Source organism: Apus apus, chromosome 14 (assembly GCF_020740795.1).
Source record: "Apus apus isolate bApuApu2 chromosome 14, bApuApu2.pri.cur, whole genome shotgun sequence".
NCBI lineage: Eukaryota > Metazoa > Chordata > Aves > Apodiformes > Apodidae > Apus > Apus apus.
Window position 1 is genome coordinate 17097194 of NC_067295.1, and position 25789 is coordinate 17122982.

A 25789-nucleotide genomic window follows, 5' to 3' on the forward strand; every position below is an offset into this window, starting at 1 on the left:
TTGTGTGTGTGTGTGTGCAGACAAAGCAACAGAAGACGAACCAGTTCCTGTCTAATTAATATTCTGACTCCTTTTGAGTTGGCTCCAGTGGTAGTTTGTCTTGGCAAAATGCTAGAGGACCCCTTTGCTCTGTACTTAATTTTTCTTACATTTGGATTTGTGACTTTTGCAGTGTGATTTGTTCATCCAGGAGGGGGCACGGCTGGGAAGAACCCCTGCTGAAGTTGTCTCCACCTGTGACATCACCTTTGCCTGTGTATCAGACCCAAAAGCAGCAAAGGATGTAAGGATTAGCTCTTATTTTTCCTATACCAACTTCAAGATGTCACTGTCACTGAGTGTCATTTCTGATTCCTACTAACCACAGTAGCCTGGGTCATTGTAGGTGCTGGGCAGTGCAGCTCTGTGAAACTAAACTTCCCAACAAAAATCATGCTTTAAAAAAAAAAAAATCCCTGTGGGGTAGGTTTTGATATCCCTCTGCTCTCCTGCAGGGTTGGGGTTTCTTTGCAGACACCCTATTGCTTTACCGCTCTTCTCTTCCCTACAGCTGGTGCTTGGGCCGAGTGGAGTGTTGCAGGGGATTCGCCCAGGGAAGTGTTACGTTGATATGTCCACTGTGGATGCAGAGACAGTCACAGAGTTGGCCCAGGTAATCACATTGAACTCCCCTTGTAACATCTGTGATTCATCAGCAGTGGGGAAGCTGTTGATAATGAAGATGTTTCTGAAGATTTTGGGGCTTCTTTTAGGAGACACTCAAGTCCCAGGCAAATAAGACAAAATAAATTGTCATATCTTGGATCAGCAAACAAAGTTTGACAAGATGTTCTCTGGTGATAACAGCAGAGCCTGGAGAGGTGACAGGGCTGTTAGCTGGCACCAATGCAAACAGCCAACTTTTGATCCCTGAAGAAGTATTTATAGCCAGATTGGTATTCTGTAGGAAACTGGAGGAGAAAGCCCTGTCTGGATTAATAACTGTCTTTAAATTGGTAAAAAAGCATAATTGCTTATTTTAAATGTTCTGGTTGGGGAAAAAGAATGCCTTCATGTTTCATTCTGTAGAAATATTATTGTAGAGAGGATTTCTGTGGAAGTGTTCTGATAATTTCTGACATAGTATCTTTGAATTCCTCTTTGGCATTGTGATTGTTATCCTGTGCCCTAAAGGAAGTGGGTGTTGTTGCACGAGGAATTTGGGCTAGTTTTGGTGAAGTTTTAAGTAGATGTAATGATGATGCAGTAAGTGTGTAACATGATGTGGGGAATGAAGAGTCAACATACTGTTTCTGGCAGTATATATTTCATACATAAATTTCTGGCTGAAGAAATCTGTCAAAGGCTTTTCCTCTGGAGAAAGGAGGGCAAATACCATAACAGTCAATTTTCCAAGGTTCCTACACCACATGCGCAGCTTCAGCACTCATTCCATGGCCATGATGGGGTGCCATGGCAGAAGCACCTAAGTTCAGCTGCTTAAAGCAGGCACAGTAGTGATGGGTGCAGGAAGGTGTTGCTGGAGTGTGAGAGCAACCTTTGGTCTGCAGTGCCCTTTGCAGGATGCAACACATCACCTGTTAGTGCTTTCATCTCCTGTTTCTATGTCTGAGTTATTTGTTCTGCTTTAAAATTCTGTCCTCAGGGACAGGAATGCCCTAAACAATTTTCTTGCTGTGCTGCACATTCAGCATCAGTGCAAGCTGTTCATGCACCACTAACCAGAGATGCTCTTTTTCCAGGTGATAGTGTCCCGGGGCGGTCGCTTTTTGGAAGCCCCAGTCTCCGGAAATCAGCAGTTATCTAATGATGGGATGCTCGTGATCCTGGCAGCTGGTGACAGGGGTTTATATGAGGATTGCAGCAGCTGTTTCCAGGCAATGGGGAAGACCTCTTTTTTCCTAGGTAATTGAAACACAAAGGGCCTAATAGCGGGCTTTTAGTGCAAGGACTGGGAACTCCAGCAAGGAGACTGAGAGACACATGTCTTCTGCTTCTTGTCTCTTTGGGCAGTATGGGAAACTGGCCTGCTCTTCTAGAACTTGGCCCATTTCAGAGCCTCCAGCCTAAACTTTCTTTTTTGAATACTGGCTTATTTTGGAGGATTTGTGATGCTTGGTATTTTAAATCATACTTTATTATTTCTTCTTTCTTGTGAGTGCTTGGAAAATGGGTATGTTTTCTGAAGTATTTCAGGGAAAGGGAGAGCTGCCAAGTGCTTCATGTGGAAAGTCCAGTAGTGTTAACACTGTGTGGGAGTGGGAGCAGGGCTGCTGTGTCTCTTCTGGAGGAATGCCCAATGGTATGTCTCACTCCAGGTGAAGTAGGCAATGCTGCCAAGATGATGCTGATTGTGAACATGGTCCAAGGCAGCTTCATGGCAACGATAGCAGAAGGACTCACTTTGGCTCAAGTGACTGGCCAGTCCCAACAGACCCTTCTGGATATCCTCAATCAGGGACAACTTGCCAGCATCTTCCTGGACCAGAAGTGCCAAAGTAAAGTTATTTTACATTATTTTATTATAGGACGTTTGCCCCCACCTAGGAGCATTTCAGATAACAGCAGAAGGGAGAAAATAACTGTCCCATCTTCAGCATCATGGGATTCTGGGTATTTTAAGCATTCTGGAAATGAAGAGCTGAGTTCCATTCCTTCCCCTTCATAGCCAGGGCTTCTGGGAATACACCCCAAATTCTGCATTGTCTACAGCTTCCTTAAGACTTGAGTTCACAGTGAGGATTTCATTTGGGCAGGGTAATAAGTGAAATGGAGGGGCAGGCTGCTTAGAAGTCTGAGCTGACTTTGTCAGTGGGAAGTAGTGACATTATCTGCTGTGACCACATGAAGATATAGAACAGAGAAGCAGAAGAGCTAAAAGCAGTGTTCCTAGTGGTCAGCATGGGCATGTGAAGATTGGTGTTGAATTGCATACCCTTGCAGTGTGGGCTTGATTGACTTTTGCCATGCTTATTTTTTACACGCATTCCTCTCGACAGATATCTTGCAAGGAAACTTTAAACCTGATTTCTACCTAAAATACATACAGAAGGATCTTAGATTAGCTATTGCACTGGGCGATTCTGTCAACCACCCAACTCCCATGGCAGCTGCTGCCAACGAGGTAAGAGTTGTTTGGTGTTCAGATATGTGTTACTCAACATTACTTCAACAGAGCCATTTGTCAACAAGAGACAAAAATCTAAGAACTGCATCTAAGATAAGGGAAGAGTGAGTGAAATACATTTTGCCTGGGATGGAATTGGATTTGTTTTGATTGTAGAAGCCCTTAGAATGTCACACGAGTTAAACACAGATGGACCTCAATGAGACCTGGTGTGTTCTGATCTGCGCTGCTCTAGTAACTTCACATGCTGTGCAGTTCTGGTTTGCAGTGGTCAATAAAGTGACTTTTTTTCTGCTAGGCAAAGGCTTCACACAAGAGCAGGCACTGATTCTTTTCTCTTTTCTCTTCTGTAGGTCTATAAACGAGCAAAAGCATTGGACCAATCAGACAACGACATGTCTGCAGTGTACAGGGCCTACATCCACTAGGCTGCACCATTCTTACTGTTAATACTATGATTATTGGTTAATATTATTATGATACTGGGTTTTAACTCTGGACCAGTCCATCTCTGTCTCTCCATTTCCTTTTATACACAGACTTTTGAGATCTGCCATGAAGGCAGCTGCTGCAGTGAGCCTTCCCCTGGTGGCAGAAGGGGGGGAGGAGGGGGCTCGGTTTGTTGCAGTCTAATTAGAAGAATTCATGCCATGCACTGACAGTCATGGAACAGAACAGTGGCGGCTTATTCAGAAGCTCTGAGGCAACTCTGCCAGAAATCTGCTGCTTGGCTGCTTTTATTTTCCTCTTTGTATGCTTGTCCAATATGCTGTTTCTAATGATCCCCTTTCTCCTTTGCTGTGAAATAATATATGTGTTGGACTCTTTTTATCAAGGGGACAGGTAACATAAATGCCATCTACCTGTCACTGAAGTCCTTGGTCCCAAGTAAGGTGAGGAGCATTCCTGTTAACCAGCCACTGTTAGAGAACAAAGCACCTCCCATGGAGGAGAATGGCAGTTCCAGAAGGTGATGGGGTTGCATGCAAGACTGTCTTGATTCTGTTTCTTTTTGAACTTCCACTTCCCCAGCACCTTGATGGAGGAATTCCTCATACTGTTAAGAAGAACAGATTTGCATCCATGTCTTCCCCTGTACAGACAACTGTAGCTTAGGGAACACAACAAACCTTACTGAAAATGAGAATGCCAGTGTAATGAGCCTCCTAAAAGGCTAATCACAGCTGCCCATCCCATAGACAACATTGGAGATCAACACATTTGCATAGCCTAAAACCTGGGCCAGAGATATTTTACTTCGGGAAGAAACAAACCTTAGGGTTGCTCCTGGCCTTAGCTTATGTTGCTTTACTTTTTGCTCTTTTTTTTTTTTTTAACCCTTGTACTCAGTAGTTGCAAAGGTGTCTGGGATTGTAGCAGTGTCACAAGCAGAGTGATGAGTTTGAAAGGAGAGAGAGGCATGATTGTAGAGGCAAGAAATTGAGGATCCTGAACTCCTTTGTGTGGTCATTATATCTCTTAGCCTGTTTGCCCATCTTTAAAGGTGGGTGATGATTACCTACCTCACAGGGATGTTTTCTGTACTGATTAGTGATCTTTATACATGTCAGATTTTCCATACATGTTTTTAGTGTTACTACTTTGGATACAACACTAGCACAGCATGAGACTTTTCCCTGTACCTGTGACTCTGCTTGTGGCCAGATACCAGCTTCTAGAAAGACTAGTAATTAAAAGGGGAGGTTAAGACCACTGCTGAGCTTTAGTCTAGAAACATGGAACTTGAACTGCAGATGCCAAGGCCAGAGAGCGGAGATGCTGTCCGTGCTGATAGCAGAGCAACCCAGATTCCAAAGGATGTCTGTCTCTAAAAACGCATGGAGCGTGGTTTGTGTGTTGTTCTTTCCTTTAAGTTGTTCCCAGTATTAGCCTTTTAGGACAGTTCTTGCATTTTAGACTCAAGAGTTAGTTAAATGTCAGTAAGCGACTTTATTGGCCAAAATCACTTCTCAGTGGCACAATCTCCTCCCTTGGGTTGGGATTCTGAAAGGAAAGAAAGCAAATTCAAATGAGACCATGCTCCTTTAAATCCATGAGAGATCTGCTCTTCCGACCATCTTATTTTTCTAGGAACTTAATGGTTGTGGAGGGAGATTTTCCTGTGGGTTAGGATTTCTTGGCAATCCTGCTTTGTGCAGCACGTGCATATGGTTCAGGGGCACCTTATTAAGAAACAGAGCAAGTATCAGATACTCATGAATCATGACACCTAATGCTGTAAATGTTACTTTGTTTGGGTATTTCACCTCCTGCGATCACTATTATTTGTGGGCTAATATTGTGTTACGCATTATGTCCTGTGGTGAACATCTCCTGTCAATAGATCTATTAGACATCACGTTGCCTTTTTGTCAGTGTAACTGTCATCCTGCATGTAGATACTCATATTAAAGGCACATACAACTACCCAGGGTAACCAGCCATTAGCCTGCTCTTGACACGCTCGCGCTTCCCCATCCCTAAGAATTCAGCTATTGGCATCAGAAGTCCTTGGTGAAATGTGCCACAGTGAAGAAGTCACCTGAATTGCATATTGAGGTCATCTGGGGCAAATTGTGGTTTTCGGGGCAGGAGATAAGGTTTTATAGTGCAAGAAATCTTTTGGGAACAAGGGAGAGTTACTCTCTCAGGTCCAGCTGAAAGTGGAACTGCTGAGCCAGTGCAACAGCGTCCCTGACCTGTCCCCATCGAGGTCTCTTGGGCCAGGGTGAAGGTGAATGAGTCTGAGCAAAGAAAATGGTGGATCTCCCTTTTTTACTTAGTGGTGCCTCTGGATAGAGTGAGAAAACAAAGGACCTCTCAAGTGCTCTGAAGTCTATTTCATAGTGAATTCCAGTGTTTGTGAGTGGGAGAACCACTCCCTGTAGGTAACTCACTGTTGCAGGTTTTGTTTCCCAGAAATATGTCATTCTCACAATTGAGATTATTTATGTGGGAGTTGCAAGTGAAGACCATTTAAACACTGTAATTTATCCTAGGAAAGTCTAACTGCATCTTTCTGGTGAGGTAGGTGGATGTAGGGTGGCTGGAGGGCATGGGGTTGCACAGCCAGCTGTACTATCACACATGTGCCAGGGAGGAGCAGGAGATTGAGAGCTCTGACATAGATGTGAAGTGAGGAGCAGGGATGGAAATGGCAAAAACTGGACTGTTTCAGATGCTACTGGAGATTGACAGGTCAGTCCCACTCGGATTCTTGTATTTATGTCTGTAGCCTCTGAACGTGGATCTTCATCTGTTCCTAGGCCTGAGATTTGGGGGAGGGAAGTAGGAGGGAACTGTGGATTGAGAGATACTCTAATAAAACTGGCTAGTCAATATTGTCTTAATATTGTTGACAATTCGGTAAAGTTCCTTTTTATGAGGATTTCTGTTTTAGCAATTTGCTTTTTTTTTGACTCCCGCCTTTTTAAAGAGAAAATGTGATACTTGTGAGAAGCTTGTAAGAAAAACAGTTTCTTTTTTCCTCAATGATAGATCTTATAGTTAATTAAGGTTGTGAATTTTTTTTGCCTTGTTTTTAATTAACGTTTGTCATTCAGAATAGGATGTGTGAAAATGTTTAAATGGCAAAACAAAAAGATTTTTTTGTGCAATTAACAAAGCTACTGGCAAAAAGAATAAAACCTTTCTTGGTAACAATGTGGTTGCGGCAGTTTCTAAAGCTTATCACACCTGTATTCTGGCATTAAAGTATTCTTCAAAACAGCCAAAAAAACAGTTGCTGAAAACCAGCAGCATTTTGGCCATTGCAGAAACCTGATCTTGCCAGTGAAACACTACAAAGGATCAATTTGGACAAATTGCTGCCTCCCCATGCTGGTGTTTTCTGAGTGTTGGGAATCTGGTGGCTCTGTTTCGAGCACCCTGGCTCCCAGCCCTGGGGACTTTTTGAGCACTAATGCTTATGGACAACTCTGCAAAGCTTCACCTGCTCAGTGACAGGATAGCGTGTTCCTCCCAGAACCTGCCCGGCTGCTGCGAACAGGCTGATGGCGTCTGCTCGGCAGTGCAGCCGTTGCGAAGAGGAACCCCCCAGCTTCACTGCCAAGATAGAGTTTTTTTAAATTTCAACATTTTTAGAAGAACGCGATGGGAGTTCCATCCGTTTGCCCGTGTTTGAGGATTCTTACATCGCGACGCTGTTGGTGCGCGCCCAGCGGGACGTTTTGTCGCTGCGCCTGCCCGGGCAGCCCCGCCCCCCCGCGCCGCCGGGCCGGGCCTGCCGCCCCCAGGCCGGGCCTGCCGCCCCCAGGCCGGGCCGTGGGGCCGGGCCTGCCGCCGCCGGGCCTGCCGCCGCCGGGCCGGGCCTGCCGCCGCCGGGCCGGGCCGTGGGGCCGGGCAGAGCCCCGCGGCGGGACGGGCCCAGGGCGGGGCCCGCAGCCCGTGAGGCTGCCGAGGGCGTCGCGAGGGGCGGGGTCGGCGGCGGGATGGCGGCGGTGATGGCGAGCGCGGCGGAACGGGCGGTGCTGGTGAGCCGGGAAGGGCGGCGGGGCGGTGGGTTTGTGCCGCGGTGAGCGGCAGCGAACGGGTCTCGGACAGCGGCGGCCGTGCCGGAACCCCTGCGGGCCCGCTGCAGCCGGCCGTCCCGGCCAGAGAGCTGCTCCCCGCCGCTGGCTGCGGCGAGGCCGTTCTCCGAGCCGAGGCGTTCTGTGAGCGTCGCCGGGGGCCTGGGAAGCCGGGCCGGGCTCCGTTGCCATCAGGCCCGCGGCCCAGCAGGCCCAGGCGACCCCCGGCGCTGCTTGGGCGGCTCCCCTGTGCTGTTCTGCCCCCGGCAGGACCCCCAGACCTGGGTGCGATTGCCACCCCTCCTGGCCTCGGCCGAGCCCGGGGCAGGCAGTCCTGCTTACTGTAAATGATGGAATGTGTTACGTGACCTTGATTTAGTCACAGTCCGACACGCTGTTTGATGGAGGAGTAGCCCCGGCACGGGACAGGCAGGAGTGGCAAAGCAGCCTTGTTGACTCGGTAAAGGTGGGAAGGACATAGACCAGCTGACATTGCACATACCTCTGGGGACATGAGCTGGTGGAAAGCCACTTGTGAGAAGCAGGTTTTTCTAAAATGGGTGTGATTTGGAATTATATGACTGCAGATATGTAGTGCACAGACATGGTGAATGAGCTTGACTTTATCTGAAATTTATACTGGGGGATGAAGATCTTTTGCTACCACTGGAGGCTTAAAATGCACCAGTGATGAATTGAGGTAGAAGCATCTGCACGGCAACAGCAGGGTGGTGGAGGCACTAAAGGTGTCTGCTTTACCTACATGATTTCTGTTCCTTTGCAAACCTTAAGGACAAGTGTTAGAGAGAATGAAAGAGTAAGGACTCCAATATGTGAGTATGATGCCTAGAAACCAAAACAAGGATGAAATGTGAGTCAGTGGTCCTGTACCTTCACTGGGTGGAAGAATAACAGCAAATCCTACCTAGGTTTGTTGTGTGTACTTGCTTTGGGTAAACAAACTGTTGAAACAAACTGGCCTTGTCATGTGCTTTGTTCAGATAACTCTTGCATTGCTGAGGAGCTACTTTGTGTTTCTCATGGTAAACAAGAATTGTCCAGTGGAGAACCTATAGGTTTACATTTCTGAGTTGACCACACCTTTCCAGTTTTTCTGTGGGCAACCTGCTCAGTTCATTGCCTTCCAGTACTTTACATGTAGTAAATTTTCCTCTTACAAAGTAGCAAGTGTCAGTCTCTTCTTTGTCCCTTGCTTGCTTCTGTCCTCACTTCTCTGATCATCTTCACTGTGGGGTCTTGTGATTTCACAGCAATGCTTGGCTGTCGTTTGAGGATCTGCTTTATCCAGGCTTCTCTGTAGCCAACAACTGATTGAGGCCCGAGGCAGTGTGTCATCAGATCTGAACTTGTTTCTTATTGAATTTGCCCAAATGATAGGGAGTCCTCAGCCATTCTCTCCCCTTACCCACTTTGCAGTGTAGCTTGCTTAGTTTTCAGGCTGCTGGTACTTGGTAAAATGGTACCAGGCAGGAGGAGAAGTATTTTAGGTTTTGCCTTTGTTTCACATCATCTAATTGGCAACAAATTTGTTCAGAAGTTGAAGTTTCTTTCACCTGTGATGGTAATTGGTAAGGGATCTCCCTGTCCTTATATTGACCCATGAACTTTCAATCTTGTTTCCTTCCCCTGGCCAGTTGAGGATGGGGATGGGAGAGGCTGGGTGGGTTGTCTGGCAGCCAGCCAGCCAGCCAAGGTCAGCCCACCCCAGCAGCTTAAAAAGATGCCCCAGGCTTTGAAGCAGCAGGATCTGTACTTTGCTCTGAAGTTCACATCCTGTGCTGCCTGTGCTTTCCTAGTTCTGTGAGTATTGGTTCAGGGACTGTGCTTTGTTAAACAAAGTCAAAAGAAGAATGAAGGCAATTCGTCTGGCTGGGGCAGAGGAATAGAGAAGAAATCAGGAAGAAACCTTCTACTAGCATGTGATGTAAATGCCATGGACATAGCAGTATACTTAGAACTTAAATAAATTCCATATCTGTCTGAGATTTATTTCCAGTGTTTGACATTTAATGATTTCACTGCTATCTTTCCACAATGTAGGAAGAAGAATTTAAATGGCTTTTACAAGAAGAGGTCCATGCTGTCTTGAAACAGCTGCAGGATATTTTGAAGGTAAGGTTAATTTACTTCATCTGTTTTGTTTGGGTTTTTTTTCTTGTTGTGGGTTTTTTTCCTCTCTCATATGAGGAATGGTGGTAGACTTCCCCTCATCAAAAAAATTCTTGGTATAGAGTTCACAGAAAGGTCCATCACACATGTTCAGTGCTGTCCAAAGAGTTAGCTTGCCTTCTGGTCTCGAGGATTCACCATAAAGCTGATGTCCCCATGGTTGCTCTGTTCTTGACACTTTTTGCTCAGATATCTGCTTTGAAAAGGCATGTGGAGGCAGCCAGGCCTGTCTGCCAGGCATTTGCCTGATATGTGAGTAGTTTCTAAAACAGAAAATCTGGATCTGCCTGTAACTCTGTCATGTGATGGTGGAAAGGAACATGATAGCCTTTAGCTGAAAAACTACTCCTCCTCATGACGGAATTAATAGCGTGCAGTCTCCTCATTCACAACCATCCTTCCCTGGATATGCCCACTTTTCTGCTGGTACCTGCACCTTTCAGAGGTGTGAGGTGTTCATCTGAGCCAGGCCTGACCTGGGGGATTGTGTGCACATGCACAGGAGTTCACCACTCTCCTGCTAGGTTCGTTTTCAACAGGAACAGCCCCTTAACACTCTGAGGTTTCGGTGGGGGTTAATGGGTGATGCAAGAGCAGAGGCAAAAACATGGGGATGAGAGGCTGGTGCCAGAGGAGGCAGGAGTGCTGACTTGATGTGACTCAGCAGCAGGTGAGAATAACCTGCAGCATCTCTAGATACAGTGTCTGTTTTGAAAAATTTGTAAGTTTTAAGAGTGAAGTGTGACTAAAGTACAGTCAGCACCCAGTATAACCAGTCAGGAGGGCTGTTTTTTTCTCCAGGCTTTCCAGGTGAGTGTGGAACCAGCAGCACTTGTGCTGTGCAGCGGGTTCAGCACCACGGCACCCTGGGCTGGGCGGCTCCAGCGCTGCTGCTGCTGCCAACAGCCTGCGGCCCCTCTGGGGTGGAGTGAGGGGCCTCTGCTGCCTTTCATCGTGAGCTGCATACACTGAGCCTCCTCCCTGTCCTGCGGGAGGATGAGGGAAAATCCCTGTACTCTGCTAGGTGGGTTGTGGGAGGCTTGTAAAGGTGACTGCTCCGCATTTGGCGACTTGCTCGCATCTGCTCTTCTGCTCTTGCCTTGTCTTTGTTCATGGGTTGTGGTGGGCTGGGCTCCAGCACTCACTGTGTCCTCTCTTGGGCAGGAGGCCTCTCAGCGGTTCACCCTGCCTTCCAGTGGCTCGGGAGGAGCCATCAAGCAGGAGAACTTTGTGCTGAGCACATTGGGGTAAGTGGTCAGGGTGGCCTGGGGATCATTGCTGCTCCACAGGCTGTTCCAGTGGGGGCTGCCCCCACTCCCAGTGTGCCGGGGTCCCCTCTGTAGCAAAGGGCTCTACAGCTCTCTCGGGGGTGAAGGGGTTTGCTTTGAGATTTCAGCTTGAGGAAAACAAACAAAAGAGCTATCACGGCAGATTAATGTAACAGTCAGTAGCCTTGTTCCAGGGCTTCCTTAGCCAGGCTTGTGCCTTTCCTACTGACACCTAGAATATAGTCACTGACTCCTAGCCACATGCTGGTGCTCCCAGCAGTTTTGCCAAGAGGCATATTTCTGATTCTGGGAACAGCGAGTTGCAGTTGCAAGGCCTGAATTCTGCTCTTGGCTCAATTTCTGACTCTGACTGTAGACAAATCTTAACTTTTGTCCTAATTTCCCTAGAATTTCAGTTCTTCTGAAATAGCTGTCCATTTTTTGATCTTCAGCTTAGGCCTCAGTCTCTAGTAATTGCACTCTGGCAGAAGTTACAAGCTTGTTGGTATGCAGGAGACCTTAGAAACTGTTCTTATAAACAGTATGGTGTGCATTTTATGGAGTGGTGCAGTGATTCTCTATTGGGTCTGAAGGTTTAATTCTTCAGATCTTAAAGTATTGATTGATTGGTTGATTTTGGTTTTCATACATTGTTGCAAGGTAGATCTTAAAAAGTTAACCTCTGTCTAGTGTATTAAAATATAAAGTATGGCTAAACTTAGTTCTTGAAGGCCTGGGTACTTCAGTCTTCCCCTACCATTCATTGTAGGTGTGAGCTGTCTTGCAGGACCTTTTAAATTGTTTAGCGTGTGTTTTTTTGTTTTTAAATAAACATGTAAAGTTTTTTCCTTGTTGGGGTGGGCAGAGTGGGGTTTTTGTGAACCAGGTAGCATTCCAGTGTCAGTAATTCACCTAGTATACTGTGTTTGCATCTGCTAGAACTGTTGGTAACAGCAACCACATTGGTGATAGCTAATATGTGAAATGAGCATGGGGTCAGAAATGGAGGTAATGTTTCAGACAGGAGAGTTACAGTGAGGTGGCTCATAAATAATACGAAAGCAGAGCTGATGTCTTGTGTGTGTGGAGTTATCCGCATCCCCCAGCTGACCCATGGAAGGAAAGGAGCTTGGGTGGCTCCATGGCACACAGAGAAGTGGTGTCTGGTTGGCAGCTTCAGTAGTTGTCTTGTGCCTTCTGTGACTTCTTGTTGCTCAGATCCTCCTTCTCGTTCCAGCACAGACCAGGTGAAAGGTGTGTTGACACTGCAGGGAGATGCCCTATGTCAAGCTGTGAGTACTTGCCATGCTTCTTGCTTTCCCCTACCATCAGGGATGGGGTGGGAGTCATCCTTATTACACTTCAGTGACCTCAAGGGAGTGGTCATCCTTATTATCAGTGATCAATAAACATTCTTTGTCAGTCTTCCCTAATGGACTTTAAATCCTTAATGCAGCTGAGTCCTGCAGCAACTGAAATTTGTCAAGATCCACCACCTAACCCACCCTCCACACACACAGAGTGTGGTGAGTGATGGAGTTGACTTCCGTGGGGACTCCTTGCCTTTCCCACCTCTGTTGTGTAACATCAAATTCCCTTGGGGGCCTTCTGAGCTGAGGTCGTGTGTCCTGCCCGAATCACAATTCACTAAATGTCTTTCAACTTACCCTTTCTATAAATGTCTTCCTGTAGGAGGACTGGGGTTCTGGCCATGCCAGGACTGTGGAAAGCAGCTCGCCAAGCTGGTCTGGGAGGCAGAATGGAGTGGGACTGGCAGTCTCCATCTTCTGCATATGGGGATTGCTTGCTCTCAAATGCTTGTTTCTTTCTTCAAGGATGTTAATCTGAAAATGCCCAGAAATAATCAACTTCTGCACTTTGCATTTCGAGAAGACAAGCAGTGGAAATTGCAGCAGGTACTGATAGCTGGAGATGCCTGCCCCTCTGCCCTCTGTAGCATCTGTGCCCTCCCAGAAGTGCCTGTAGCCCCTTACTTTCTGAGAGACAAGAGTGTATCTATCTCACTTTAGCTCCAGTGGTAAAAGCTAAGGAGGAAACATGCAGTTGTATTCAGTTATGGTGTGAGGAGGGTTCTACTTGTTCCTGAAACACCAGTGAGCTGAAGGCTGTCTGCAGGGCAGTCGTAATCCTTCAAAAAGAGTGCCTAGGGAGCCTGTGTCTGCTTGTGAGACCCAGGCTAGCAGGTCAAAGAGCAACTTCAGAGGTTTTGAGTAACTTGTTTTCATTCTTTTATGGCAGCATTGCTTTATGCTGGGAGCAAATCTCACTGCATTGTGCTCTTGTAGCATAGCTGGGTTCCCTCAGTTAAGGAGCTTAAAGGATGTGGCTATCCAGATACATTTAATCTGTTTCCTCACATTTTGTTGAGAGGTATCTGATTTCAGGACCTGATCTTGAAAACATAGTTTCCCACAGTTACTTTGTCATAGTTGAGTAGGTTGGACAAAGATGTATTCCATGTCCTTCATTTATGCTGTGGCTCAGATTTTCCTAGGTGACCAGTGCATTTGGTTCACTAGTTGCTTTGGTAGTGCAGTGAAAGCTCTACTTGGTAATTCTGTAGGAATCTAGAAAATCATGTACTTGAGATGTTAGTGCCAAACTTGACTGAGTTAACACCTTGCAAAAAGGCAAGGAGGTGTTTGTGATAGCACTGGGTTGGGTTACCCTGCCAGGAGCCACTTGGCTTGCTCAGAAGCATCTGGGAGACACAAAGGTTGGAGGGGGTGATGTTTGGAGATGCCATAACCCAAGTACTTGCAGAGTCTCTGCAGTCTGACAGTGGACTGTATCATCTCTCTTTCTGTAGCCTCCAGTGCCTTGTGCTTTCCAAGAGCAGGGCTGTTCTGTGATGCCTGAGCTCCGGATGAGAAGGAACCAGTGCCCAGGCTGAGCTCAAGGCTGAGCTGGGATCTGGGGTTGCTGCAGAGCAGCATAGAAACAAATATCCCAAGTTCTGTTACCCATCTCTCAGCAGCCACCTCTCATACAGGCTGTCCTGCTTACTTGTGCTGCACCCTCTGATTTACCCCTTTGCTTTGTTTCGATTTGCTGAACTGAACACGAGTCACTTTCTCCCCTGCCACGTTCTTCCTCCTTTTGGTTTGTCCTTGCTCCCAAGAAAGCATTGGGATACACCTATCAGCCTTGCTTTGGTAATTGTCTCCTGGCTGCAAGTGCTCTTGCTTGAGAGGGACTGGAGCTACCTGTGTCCTGAGGCTGGTCCAGTTCCACACAAGTGGCATGATGGCAGCTTCTCTATGCTGGAGATAACTCTCATGCCCAACAATTGGAATTTAGGACTCTGGGATACTGCTAGAGACACTGTATTTGAAAGCAGTTTTTGCTGCTTGTTGCTGCTACTGGTGCAATTTATGTAATTGGTTTTAGCTCTAACAGTTCCTAAGGAAGAAAACATTATTCATTTTGCCAGAGCTGACTGCTGTATACCATCAACAACGAAAATTCCTGCCCTCCCAGGATGGGAGTGCCTGCTGATACTGCTCTTTCAGGGCAGTGGTAATATTTTTATTGATAATCCAGGTTGTAGCTCTTGGACCATTTTGCACCAAACATTCCTTTAGTGAAGAACCCAATAATGCATCTGGGTGGGCAGCACTGGTAGGTCTGTGTTTCAGAGAGAAATGGCCTTAACATTTGAGAAGACATCATTTTCTTAGGGTCAATGAGATAATCTGGGAAACCTCTACTTCCTAGTGTGAGTGCTTGTTTAAACAGGATGTATTTGTACCTTTGCAGATCCAGGATGCTAGAAACCATGTTAACCAAGCCATTTACCTGCTTATGAACAGAGATGTAAACTACCAATTCAAAACAGGCTCAGAGGTTCTCAAGGTGAGGAGATAGCCTTCTCTGGGTTCCTACACTTCTGGGTTGGAGAATGCATTTTTCTTCCTTCCATTTGTTAAATTAAATACAGCTAATGCACATTACTGTCTTGAGTCTCCTGCTGGAGCTGGATTCCCCAGTTGGACCTATATGTAGCCGGGTCAAGGATTATCCATGTGACCTCCTGTTTGGCAGGAATCTATACCAGTTAGACATTAGTGACAGGGTTGTACATCATGGTGTTGCATAGCAGTGATACCCCTCATCTTTTTTGGATGATGTGGTTACACAGCTCATGCTCATCCCTGTCAATTAGTGCTTTTGGGGAGAAAAGTGAGGTAGCCATCAGCAAACAAAAGATCATACTTAGCACTTGTGACTCACTGATGATTTTAAAGTTGTTTCTCATTTGCTAATAGTTGTTGCTGCAGCCTGACCAGCTGCTGTGTGGCAATAAAGCCCAGTCCTCTGCTTGGAAATGCTCTCTGAAGCTACCAGAGTTTCAACTTACTAGAATCCATCACAATATCAAACATGAGAAAGTTAAACCTTTTTACTGTCCACATGGGCAAGGGCTGCTAATAGGAAGAAGCTAGGTAATAAAACTATTTCCTTTTTACTTTTTGGTGGAAGTAGAGGGGAGAAATTAGTCATAATAAAAATGCTTCCATCTTAGCAGTCATGAGCTCTGTAACAGACATATGTTGCGTCCCACTGTTTTTTTCTGGAAGTGGAGGTCTGTCTGCACAGAGCCTTTGCACTGTGGTTTCTGGCAGGACTGGCCTCACAATGAGCTGAGTCTGTTCTTTAGTGCCCTGGCTCACAGGTGGTTATGAATGAGTTGGGGTGTTCAGCAGTTGTACTTGTGATGTGAGAGTGGGGAGAACTAGAACACAGCTTGTCATTTTTCCTTAGTATCTGCTCTTCAGAAGAGCTGATGAAGTGTTTGTTGATGCTTCTGTGGCATCAGTAATTGATCTCATGTTCTCTTCTTATTCTTCTAGTATGTAACTGTTCTCTCCTCAGTCCCTGGTGCTAAGCACTCCTGGCCTGTCTCACAAGTGTCTATGACTGTGGTCACAGTTAAACTGCATTTATGTGGGTGTCCCTCCTTCCCAATAAGCCCTTGGATTCCTGGAAAGGTGGTGGTGGTGGTGATGGTGGTTGTTGTAACACTTAGAAAAGGCTGTAGGATTCTGCAGCACACTATCCAAAGCTGTCCAGGGTCACCACTTAGCAATGTCACCACTTAGCAATGTACTGTACATTATTTTGTAGCTGATGGATGCTGTGATGTTACAGCTATCAAGAGCCCGAAACCGACTTACCACTCCTGCCACTCTGACTCTACCAGAGATTGCCTCCGGTGGTCTCACAGTAAGTATGTGGTGGTCTAGATCTCCATATAGCCTGACAGTGTGCAACAGTTAGGATATTGTTCTGCATCCTGGTGCAAGTGGATTTCTAAAGTGTCTCCTGAAGCAGAAGGAAAGCTGAAGTAGGTGTAAGTCCAGAGCATTTTTGGCTGCTCTGTATCTTCCTGTGGGAAAGCAGATGACTTGGGCATGAGAACTCTAGTTCTCAAGAGAGTAAGTTCTGTTCTCTGCCCAGGGGTAGCTGTAGGATGGCTTAGAAAAGGTAGTGACTTCCCAGCATTAGAAGTAAGAGTCTTTTCACTGACAAAGGAACTACTTATTTTCTCACCAGAAAATGTTCACCCCTGCTCTGCCTCCAGACGTCCTTGTGAATTTCTATATTAACCTAAACAAGCTGTGTCTGACTGTCTACCAGCTCCACGTGCTGCAGCCCAGCACAACCAAGGTGATACCTGCTATCTCTTGAACCTTCTTTCTTTATCTGTTCTTCTGTCCCACTGTGAGGAGGAGATTGCACTGCTACATGGTGCAATTTTATATGCACCAGATAATGCAGCAGTGACTGCAACTGCTGGTAAGTGTCTGTGTTTAGATCTGCTGCAGGCAGAACACTGGCTCTGAATCTAATTCAGGCCATCGCCACTTAGCCCAGAAGAAAATACTAGTGTTCTGGGGAAAGCCAGTAACTATTTTTTGCCAAGTAATGCTCTATCTTACATGGTATAGTTAGGCAATTTTGTGTAAGTTTGGAAGGGCATAATTGTATTCTTCCAGTTGACATCTAAGTAGCATTTTGGGTTTTCTGAATGGAGTTTTGACGGATACTTTGTGCTTCACCTGTTGCATTTGGGTCAGCTTGATGTCCTGTAAAAACAGAACTAAACACTTAAGCTTTATGAAATGCAGTCCTTTCATAAGGATATTTTTCCTAAAATATATATTTTGTTTTTTTTTTCTGGATCTCATAATCTTATTTTTGTGGTGCTACAATTTGGAGCTAAGTTGGACTGAGCCACTGTGTAGAATTTTTGTCACAAAGGAACAGGAAGGGATGAAATGACACTGGTTCCATATGAATGGTATATTTGGGCAGATATAATACAGGCATTTCTTGATGTCAGGCTAGTGAATGTGCAAACCTTAAAGATCCTCCTTCTAAGTAGCTTGTTTACTGCCCCAAAATCCTAATGACCTTTTCCTTCTCCTCTAGAACTTCAAGCCTGCTGGAGGGTCCATTTTGCACAACCCTGGAGCCATGTTGTAAGTACAGTACAAGGGCAGTGTCACAGGTGCAGGAGCATGCTTTAACGACTTGGTTATAAAGGCCCAGAGATGTGGCTTTTCAGGATACAGCCCACCCATACAGTGCCATGGGTTTATCTGGAGATCAGAATTGTCAACCTAAATGAACCTTAGGTTACTGGCATTGCCCTGCATTTCCTGCCTTTGTGCCTCTCTGGAAACTAGTAACGTTTCTACTGTAACCATGTCAGATTTAGTTTAAAACTAATCAGAGGAGGACTGAGAGTTTGTATTCTGTAACTTGTCGTTTCCCTCTACTCAGATCTGGTGATAACCCCCCTGCCAAGCTGTGTCCAGCTCTGAGGTCCCTAACATCAGAAGGACACAGAGCTAGTCCAGAGGAGACAACGAAGATGCTCAGAGGGCTGGAGCAGCTCTGCTCTGCAGACAGGCTGAGAGAGTTGGGGGTGTTCAGCCTGGAGAAGAGAAGGCTCCAGGGAGACTTCAGAGCACCTTCCAGTGCCTGAAGGTGCTCCAGAAAATCTGGGGGAGGGACTTTGGACAAAGGTAGGGAGTCAGAGAACAAGGGGGAATGGATTAAAACTGGAAGAGGGGAGACTGAGATTAGACATTAGGAGGAAATTCTTCATTATGAGGGTGGTAAGACACTGGAACAGGTTGCCCAGAGCAATTGTGGAAGCCCTGTCCCTGGAAGTGTTCAAGGGCAGGTTGGATGGGCTTGGAACAACCTGGTCTAGTGGGAGGTGTCCCTGCCCATGCAGGGGGTTGAATCTAGATAACCTTTAAGGTCCCTTTCAGCCCAAACCATTCTGTGATTTTATGAACTTTGTCAGGCACTGTTTTAAATGTAGTAGAAATCATAATGGTCTCTTCTGTGAGAATGGAGGACAGTTGAGTTTTGTGTTCTGTGCTGTTGTGTGTGAAGTTGTGCTCTTTTTTTTTTCCCCCCACTCCAGTGAATTTGGTAGCCAGCGCTATGAAGTCAGTCATGTTCATAAAGTGGAATGTGTTGTCCCATGGTTAAATGATGCCCTTGTCTTCTTCACAGTTTCACTGCAGCTCTGCCAGCAACTGAAGGACAAGGTAAAAGCCTTAGAAGAGGGGATTTGTTTATAACTTTGGATGTTAAGAGGACCTCAGATTTTCTAAAAATGTGATGTTATTCTGTACAATTTACATGTAATCTGGATGAGTCAGTGCTCTGGAGCAAGGGAGCTGGCTGGCACGGCCTAGCAGCCAGACATCTGGGAGGAGTGCAGTAGTGTGGCAGATGTGTTTGCTGAGCTATTCACCAGATGGAGAGGAGCAGGCAGACATCTGTGTTCTCAGCGAGGATCTGGAGAGGTGCAAACTAGATTCCAGTTGAACAGCATTCATTCTGGCTCTGCAGTTGCCCTGGGTGCCACCCTGAGCAAGTGACTTTGTGCTCCAAGCCTCTTCAGTGACAGTAGCAGCATTATCTGCCCTTCTGGAGTAGAGTGCTGGAGTGTGTAGTGCTGTAAAGCTCAGTCTTCATGCACACATTATGTGCTCTTTCTTTTATGGCTCAAGGGATACAGGAACTTACCTGCTTTTCTTTTTGCTTTCCAGATCTCTGTTTTCTCCAGTTACTGGAACTACAGGCCATATTAATTCTCTGCAGAGTGTCCAAGCCCTTACAGCACTTCCAATGCCTCCCTGTTTGTTTTCAATGTGCCAGATGTATCCAGGTCAGCCTGAGGAGTGATGTGCTTCCCTACCACGTGGCCCTCCATAGGGTAGGGTCACTATATCCAAAGACACAACTCTAGTAGCCTTGTCTGGGACTGATGCATAATCTGGACAGCAAGCAATGCTGTGTGCTTGGCAGGAGCTTCCACCTGTCTCTGTTCTCCGGTGCACTGTGTGGCTTACATTGTCCAGGCCTCTGATGAATTCCACAAGTCCATTACAAGGGATGGGGAGCTGTGGAGCACTCTCACTAACTCATATCTGCACACAGTGCTGTAACTAACTGCTGGATTATGAGCTGGCTGGGAGGGGATGAAGAGATACTAATTTAACACTCCACAAAAAGTGCAGGGCATGTTGCTCCATGTAATGGAATGTGTTGTGATCTGGTCAAGCTGTGGTTATGACTGGCCCTGAGCTTCTTCCTCTCTGATCTGTTCTCTCCATGCCCATGTTATTAACTCCGCTTTAGGGATATTCTTACTTGCTGCTGTTTGAATTTTTTTTTTCCCTGGCATCAATGTGATAATATCTTTATTTCTCCCAAGCCCTAGTTGGGCCAATCGGTTTTTTCCAGGTTTAGTATCTTGTTTTCCCTGCCAACTGTTGAAGCTGCCTTGGTACCTTTGAGCACAGCTGTGCAGTCTTGCATCCTGTTGTTAAACCCCAAGTGAGTACCTCATTGTTGCTATGGTTTGCCTGCTCACAGATACTACAGTGTGTAACTCATCCCTCCAGTGTTGATAACTATGAAATAAAGATTCTCAGACCTGCCATGCTCCTGTGGGCTGTCAAGACTGAGAATGAAAGAGAATCAAAGACTATGTGCTCTCTTAGAAGTGAGTGGCTGTTCTGAGTTAAGCATGCTGGATTACTGTTGGCCTACTGGGAGGACACTAGTAGTCTCAGAGGCAGAGCTGGGCAGCTTACTGAAGGCTGGAGCTGGTTGGTGGAGCCTCAGCCCAGTGCTTTCTGACACCTGAGTACTACCTGAAGTATCTGCTCCAAACTTCCCTCAGTGGTCATGTTTGGAAGAGGCTGCAGGTACAGAGACTGGGTTGGGCTGGCTCATGGAGCTGGCTGCCAAGTGATGAAGCAGAATCTCATGTCTCCTGCTTGGCTCCAGCTAAGCCTGCCCAGCCTGTGTTTCTGGTGGCTGGAGTACCTTACCCAGGGGACTACATGTGTGCTGAGGTGAAGACTGCAGGACCACCAATGGCCCAACAAAAACAGGGTCCGTCAGAGCCTCTCTTGACAGCATGGTTGGAAAACAGGATCCTATCTGGATAGCTCCTGCTATCCAGTGTGCTGTGCTCAAAAGGAAGAGGTCACAGAATCACAGAGCACTTGAGGTTGGAAGGGGACATCTGTGGTCTGGTCCAGCTCCCCTGCTCACCCAAAGTCAGTCTCCCAGGACTGTCTTCAGTTGGCTTTTTAATAGCTCTAAGGATGGAGACCAGAGATAGGTATGTTGCTTTGATTTTTACTTTTTAAAAAATATTTTTTCTTGCTATATAGGCCTCTGCTCTGAGCATGTGTCCTACCTTGTATACAACCTCCCCTTCTGTCTTTTGTGAGATCCCTGGGATCCTGAGTGTAGTAGTGCCAGCCTTGACACTGCTGCAGCCTTCTTTTCCGATGACTTTTATGCTTGGTGCTGTGCTTGGTCTTAACTCGTGTTACTATTGCAGGTTGCAGGCAGTAACAGAGCACACAAATGAGCATCAGGCTGCAACTGTTGAATGTGTTTTTTAGTAAGTAATGACAAGTGGAAGGTAGAGAGGCCTGGAGGGGCGGATGCAATAGCAGACTCATTATTGATTCCAGTTAAATTAATCTTATGACTATCTGTGGTCATGACCCTGGGTAGCATTTACCAGCTCTTGCTCTTTTCCAGACCATTCTGATCATTTTGTTTGGAACTGTTCACCATTAGCAGCTTCTCAGATTAGAGTATTTTTCTAGTTAATAACCTTTCTGGAGCTGTCTGTGCTTTTCTTTAACCCTCCCTGTATGTGGAGGAGGTGCCTTTTTAAATTCACACTCTTGTGTGCAGTCCAGTGTTGTCACATCCTCTGCAATTCAGTTTCCTGTCAACAAGGGTGTCATGTGCAACCCAGCGTGTGTTGCTTTTTTCTGATTAAAGTCGTTTATTCAGTTCTGGGGGGCAGGAGTATGCAAAATGTAGTACCTGGTCCAATTTTAGCTTTGATGTGCAGTGGCTCTGTTGTGAGGACTGCAGGGGACCAGTGGCAGCTGCTGCAGGTCACTCCCTGGGTTACTGCTACAGAAGGAACAGGGTTAACAGCAAGGTAGGTGCAATTCAACAGGAGATGGTAGCCCAGAGCCCTGGGCTCATCACCCCATGATGTGGAAGATAAAAGTAGTGACCAGCAATTAGAAGACTTGACAGTCCATGTTTTTTCTTCACTAAACCTCTGAGCGCAGAAGAAAATGTACAAGGCCCCAGGAGCTCTGCTTTTACACCCAGTGGGGTGGCACTGGCATAGCTACTGGCAGCCAACCCCTCCCTTGGCAAATGCAACTCAGACGTGCTGTGGGTCACAATCTTTGGCAAAGTTTTTGGCAGCACAAGGTGTGTGTGATGTTTGGAGGACATCAAGCAAGGACATCAAGCTATTTGAGAGTGTCCAGAGGAGAGCCATGAGGATGGTGAAGGATCTAGATGGGATGACTTATAGGGAGCAGCTGAGGTCACTTGGATTATTCAGCTTGGAGGAGGCTGAGGGGTGACCTCATTGTAGTCTGTGGCTTCCTCAGGAGGCAAAGAGATGGGGCAGGTCCTGATCTCTTCACTCCTGTGACCAGTGACAGGACTGGGGGAAATGGCAGGAAGCTGAATCGGGGGAGGTTTAGGTTGGGTATCAGGAAAAGGTTTTTCACCCAGAGGGCGGAACAAGCTCCCCAAGGAAGTGGTCACTGCACCAAGCCTGCCTGAGTTCAAGAAGTGTTTGGATGATGCTCTCGGGCACATAGTGTGATTCTTGGGGTGCCCTACACAGGGACAGGAGTTGAACTCAGTGATCCTGACGGATCCCTTCCAGCTCAGCGTGTTCTATGATTCAAGCTGCTCTGTAATACTGCTTTTGATTGGTCCATGCACTGACGGATACTGCTGTGTGACTGGAGCAGAGTGAAATCATCAGCCTGCCTGCCTTCTTCTGGTCTGGGTTTTTATTCTCTCTTCTTTTAGCTTCCTTTAGGGAAGCTACAATTTTCATGAGCAAATATTTTCCTGATGTCACCTTTATTTTCCCCCTTTGCCCAGGGCATCTGTCTGCCTCCTTTTGATGAGTCTAGCAGTTGAGGGGCTGCTGCCTGGAGGCTGCTGGTTCTGGAAGCACAGAAGACACTGTTCCATGGGCCTGTGCTGCTGAACTACATGCCCTTCGAAAAGGAATCAACAGGTGCCTGAACTAAGGTGGAGAAACTTGCTGGGCAGGTTTCAACAACAGCACTGCAGCAGACCAATGCAGAGCAGAACGACAGACTAGGAGAGCAATGAAGAAAACTTAGAAAGCTTATTTTATGGCTGCCCCTAGTCTGTCTCTCTGAGCAGCTATTTCTACATTGTCCAGAGAGTAGTGACTGGACTAGTAGTCTCCTGACAGGGTCCGGAGGATGGTGATGAAGATGATCAGATTGCTGGAGCAGCTCTCCTACGAAGACAGGCTGGTGTTCTCAGGACAGAATGGACCTTTCTTTTTCTGTGTGTGCCCCAGCATAAAGGGTCACTGTACCCCATCATGGGCTCACCTCTGGAGACACAGAATATTACCCTGAAGCAGAGGGACTGTGCCAGTTGGAAGCCTGGCTCTACCTGGGACTGTAAGGATGCTAGGTAGGGGGGTGATGCTTTTCAGATTGGAGGCATTGCACATCTTCAAGATGAAGAACAAGCTTTCTCTTGGGTGCCCCAGGCATCCTCTGCAAAGGCCATAGAGTGGAGGGAGCCACTGCTTAGAGCAGTTTCATCTTCACATGCTTTTTAGTCCACTGCGATGAGTGAAGCAAACTGTTTCTAAAGTTGATGCAGCATATAAAGGAAGCTGGCTCACTGATAACGTGCTGCAAATATCTCTGCAGGGACTAAAAGGGTTCCCAGAAGCTGTGGCTGTGGTTTGAAACATCTTCAGAGCCTTCTGCTGCCTCTTTTAATGCATGTTCACAGCCAGGGACAGATCTATGCTTCGCTTTCAGTCCCGCTGGAAATGAGGCCTGTAATGGAAGGGCTGGATCCCAAAATCCTGAAAAGAAGCATAGCTGGGCCCCCCATTCAGTCATCCGAAGAGGCCCCCCATCCTCTCTTGGCCTGGCTGAACGTGGCATCTTAGAGGATACAGGGCAATGGCAACAAGTTCCTGCCTGGTGCAGGGTGCTGCAGGTGTCTCCCCACTGACCACCTCACCTTCCCAGGAGCCCTCACAAAATAGGTGCAGTGCTTTGCAAGGGGAATGTGAACAAGGGTGATGGTTCACTGACCTTGAAGGTGTCACAGACGTTAAGACTACACCCCATCTGGGGGCAGGACATGAATGTTCGAGGCACAATGTGCTAGTGAAGTCATTCAGTCTGCCATTTCGGTGGAGGTAGGGGATGGAGATCAGTGTGGTAACTAAGATGCAAGGGTTCCTGGTGGGTTAGTTACTACAGAGGTGCCTGAGAACAGTCAGGTAGGATTTGGGACTTCCAGCAAAGAGGTGGCAGGATCATCAGCCCAACTGAAGGGCATCTACATCAGTGCATGCAGTGTGGGCATCAAATGGGAGGAGCTGGAAGCCATTGTGCAGCAGGAAAACTGTGATTGAGTTGCCAGCATAAACACATGGTAGGATGACTCACATGACTGGTGTGCTGCAGTCAGCAGCTACAAGCTCTTCAGAAGGGACTGCAAGGCAGGAATGTTGGGGAGTGTTACAAATGAAGGCCTAAAGGGCCAGAAACAGGCCATCCCCCTGTGCCGAAAGATGAGCCATCGGGGAAGACCAGCTTGGCTGAACAGGGAGATGTGGATGCACCACAGGGTAAAAAAGGAGAGTATGGCCTTTGGAAGAAGGAGCAGGCCACTCTGGAGGACTACAAAGATGTTGTGAGGCTATGCTGGGAGAAAATCAGAAGGGCCAAAGGCCAACTAGAAAATAATCTGGCTTCAGCTCATAAAGATAGTAAGAAATGCTTCTACAAATATATTAGCAACAAAAGGAGGACCAAGGAGAATCTCTGTGCTTTACTGGATGCAGGGAGAAACATAGTGGCAAAGGGTGAGAAAAAGGCTGAGGTACTTAATGCCTTCTTTAGCAGTAGGAGCAAGTGGTTCCTGGTGTACCCAGCCCGAGCTGGAAGACAGGGATGGGGAGCAGAACAGAGCCCCCATAATCCAAGGGGAAATGATGGCAACCTGCTGCACCACTTAGACACACACAGGTCTGCAGGGCTGTGTGGCATCCACCCAAGAGGACTGAGGGAGCTGGCAGAAGTGCTCACCAAGCCTCTCTCCATCATGTACCAGCAGTCCTGGGTAACAGGAGGTCCCAGCTGACTGGAGATTGGGAAATGTGACCTCCATCTACAAGAAGGGCCAGAGGGAGGATCTGGGGAACTACAGGCCTGTGAGCCTGACCTTGGTGCCAGTGAAGGTTATGGAAGAGATCATCTTGAGTGCTGTTACATGGCATGTGCAGGACAACTAGGGGATCAGACCCAGTCAGCCTGGATTCATGAAATGTGGAACTTGCTTGAGGAACCTGATCTATGACAAGGTGACCTGCTTAGTGGATGAAGGAAAGGCTGTGGATGGTGTTTACCTGGACTTTAGTAAAGCCTTTGACACTGTCTCCCTCAGCATTCCCCTGGAGAAACTGGCTGCTCATGGCTTGGACGGGCACACGCTTCGCTGCGTACAGCACTGGCTGGTGCCTGGGCCCAAAGAGTTGTGGTAGATGGAGTTAAATCCAGTTGGTGGCCTGTCACCAGTGGTATTCCCCAGGGCTCAGTACTGAGGTCAGTTCTCTTTAATATCTTAATCCATGATCTGGACAAGAGGATCAAATGCACTCTCAGTCTGCTTGCAGATGACACTAAATTGGGTGGCAGTGTTGATCTGCCAGAGGGTAGGAAGGCTCTGCAGAGGGACCTGGACAGGCTGGATCAATGGGCTGAGGTCAGTTGTATAAAGTTCAGCAAGCCTCTCTGCTGGGTCCTGCACTTGGGTCACAACAACCCCAAGCAACACCTGGGGAAGAGTAGCTGGAAAGTGCCCATAGGAAAAGGACCTGGGTCTGTTGTTGACAGTGGCTGAGTATGAGCCAGCATGTGTGCCCAGCTGGCCAAGATGGCCACCAGCACAATGGCTTGTATCAGCACTGATGTGGCCAGCAGGAGCAGGGCAGAGATCTTCCCCCTATGCTGGCACTGGTGAGGCTGCATGTCAAATCC

The 25789-nt window shown here is 47.1% G+C and overlaps 2 protein-coding genes across 12 annotated transcripts in view; both read left to right on the plus strand.

Annotated features, from left to right (window-relative positions):
• Window positions 1-6790, plus strand: part of GLYR1 (glyoxylate reductase 1 homolog) — a 28600-nt gene extending 21810 nt beyond the window's left edge. For 4 of the 7 annotated variants that reach the window (XM_051632109.1, XM_051632112.1, XM_051632115.1 and 1 more), the window contains 6 exons: window positions 173-283; window positions 551-652; window positions 1743-1905; window positions 2319-2498; window positions 3000-3124; window positions 3481-6790. In XM_051632109.1, coding sequence (XP_051488069.1) covers window positions 173-283; window positions 551-652; window positions 1743-1905; window positions 2319-2498; window positions 3000-3124; window positions 3481-3555 — 756 coding nt within the window. In that variant the 3' untranslated portion in view covers window positions 3556-6790. The remainder of the gene's footprint in view (window positions 1-172; window positions 284-550; window positions 653-1742; window positions 1906-2318; window positions 2499-2999; window positions 3125-3480) is intronic. The other 3 variants (XM_051632111.1, XM_051632116.1, XM_051632110.1) reach the window with 2 other exon arrangements.
• Window positions 6791-7508: 718 nt separating this feature from the next.
• ROGDI (rogdi atypical leucine zipper) lies at window positions 7509-20107 on the plus strand. Of its 5 annotated transcripts, XR_007890903.1 has the most exons (12): window positions 7514-7620; window positions 9718-9789; window positions 11011-11093; window positions 12352-12406; window positions 12950-13030; window positions 14895-14990; window positions 16263-16361; window positions 16692-16805; window positions 17571-17620; window positions 18580-18706; window positions 19214-19380; window positions 19882-20107. XR_007890903.1 is itself a non-coding variant. In XM_051632423.1 (11 exons), the coding sequence occupies exons 1-10, from the start codon at window positions 7579-7581 to the stop codon at window positions 18127-18129; spliced, it is 897 nt and encodes a 298-aa protein (XP_051488383.1). In that variant the 5' UTR covers window positions 7513-7578; the 3' UTR covers window positions 18130-18131; window positions 18580-18617. The 5 variants fall into 5 exon arrangements, 4 of the variants coding, with proteins under 4 accessions (XP_051488386.1, XP_051488383.1, XP_051488384.1 ...); XM_051632423.1 differs by lacking the exons at window positions 19214-19380; window positions 19882-20107 and adding an exon at window positions 17925-18131 and having other exon boundaries at window positions 7513-7620; window positions 18580-18617; XM_051632424.1 differs by lacking the exons at window positions 19214-19380; window positions 19882-20107 and adding an exon at window positions 17925-18131 and having other exon boundaries at window positions 7513-7620; window positions 16287-16361; window positions 18580-18617.
• Window positions 20108-25789: the final 5682 nt, after the last annotated feature.

Bases quoted from the DNA above. Each gene is read 5' to 3' on its own strand.
- ROGDI (XM_051632423.1), top strand. From the start codon at position 7,579: ATGGCGGCGGTGATGGCGAGCGCGGCGGAACGGGCGGTGCTG. The intron at 11,094-12,351 runs GTAAGTGGTCAG...TTCTCGTTCCAG, and splicing joins TTTGTGCTGAGCACATTGGG to CACAGACCAGGTGAAAGGTG. The intron at 16,362-16,691 runs GTAAGTATGTGG...TTTTCTCACCAG, and splicing joins TTGCCTCCGGTGGTCTCACA to AAAATGTTCACCCCTGCTCT.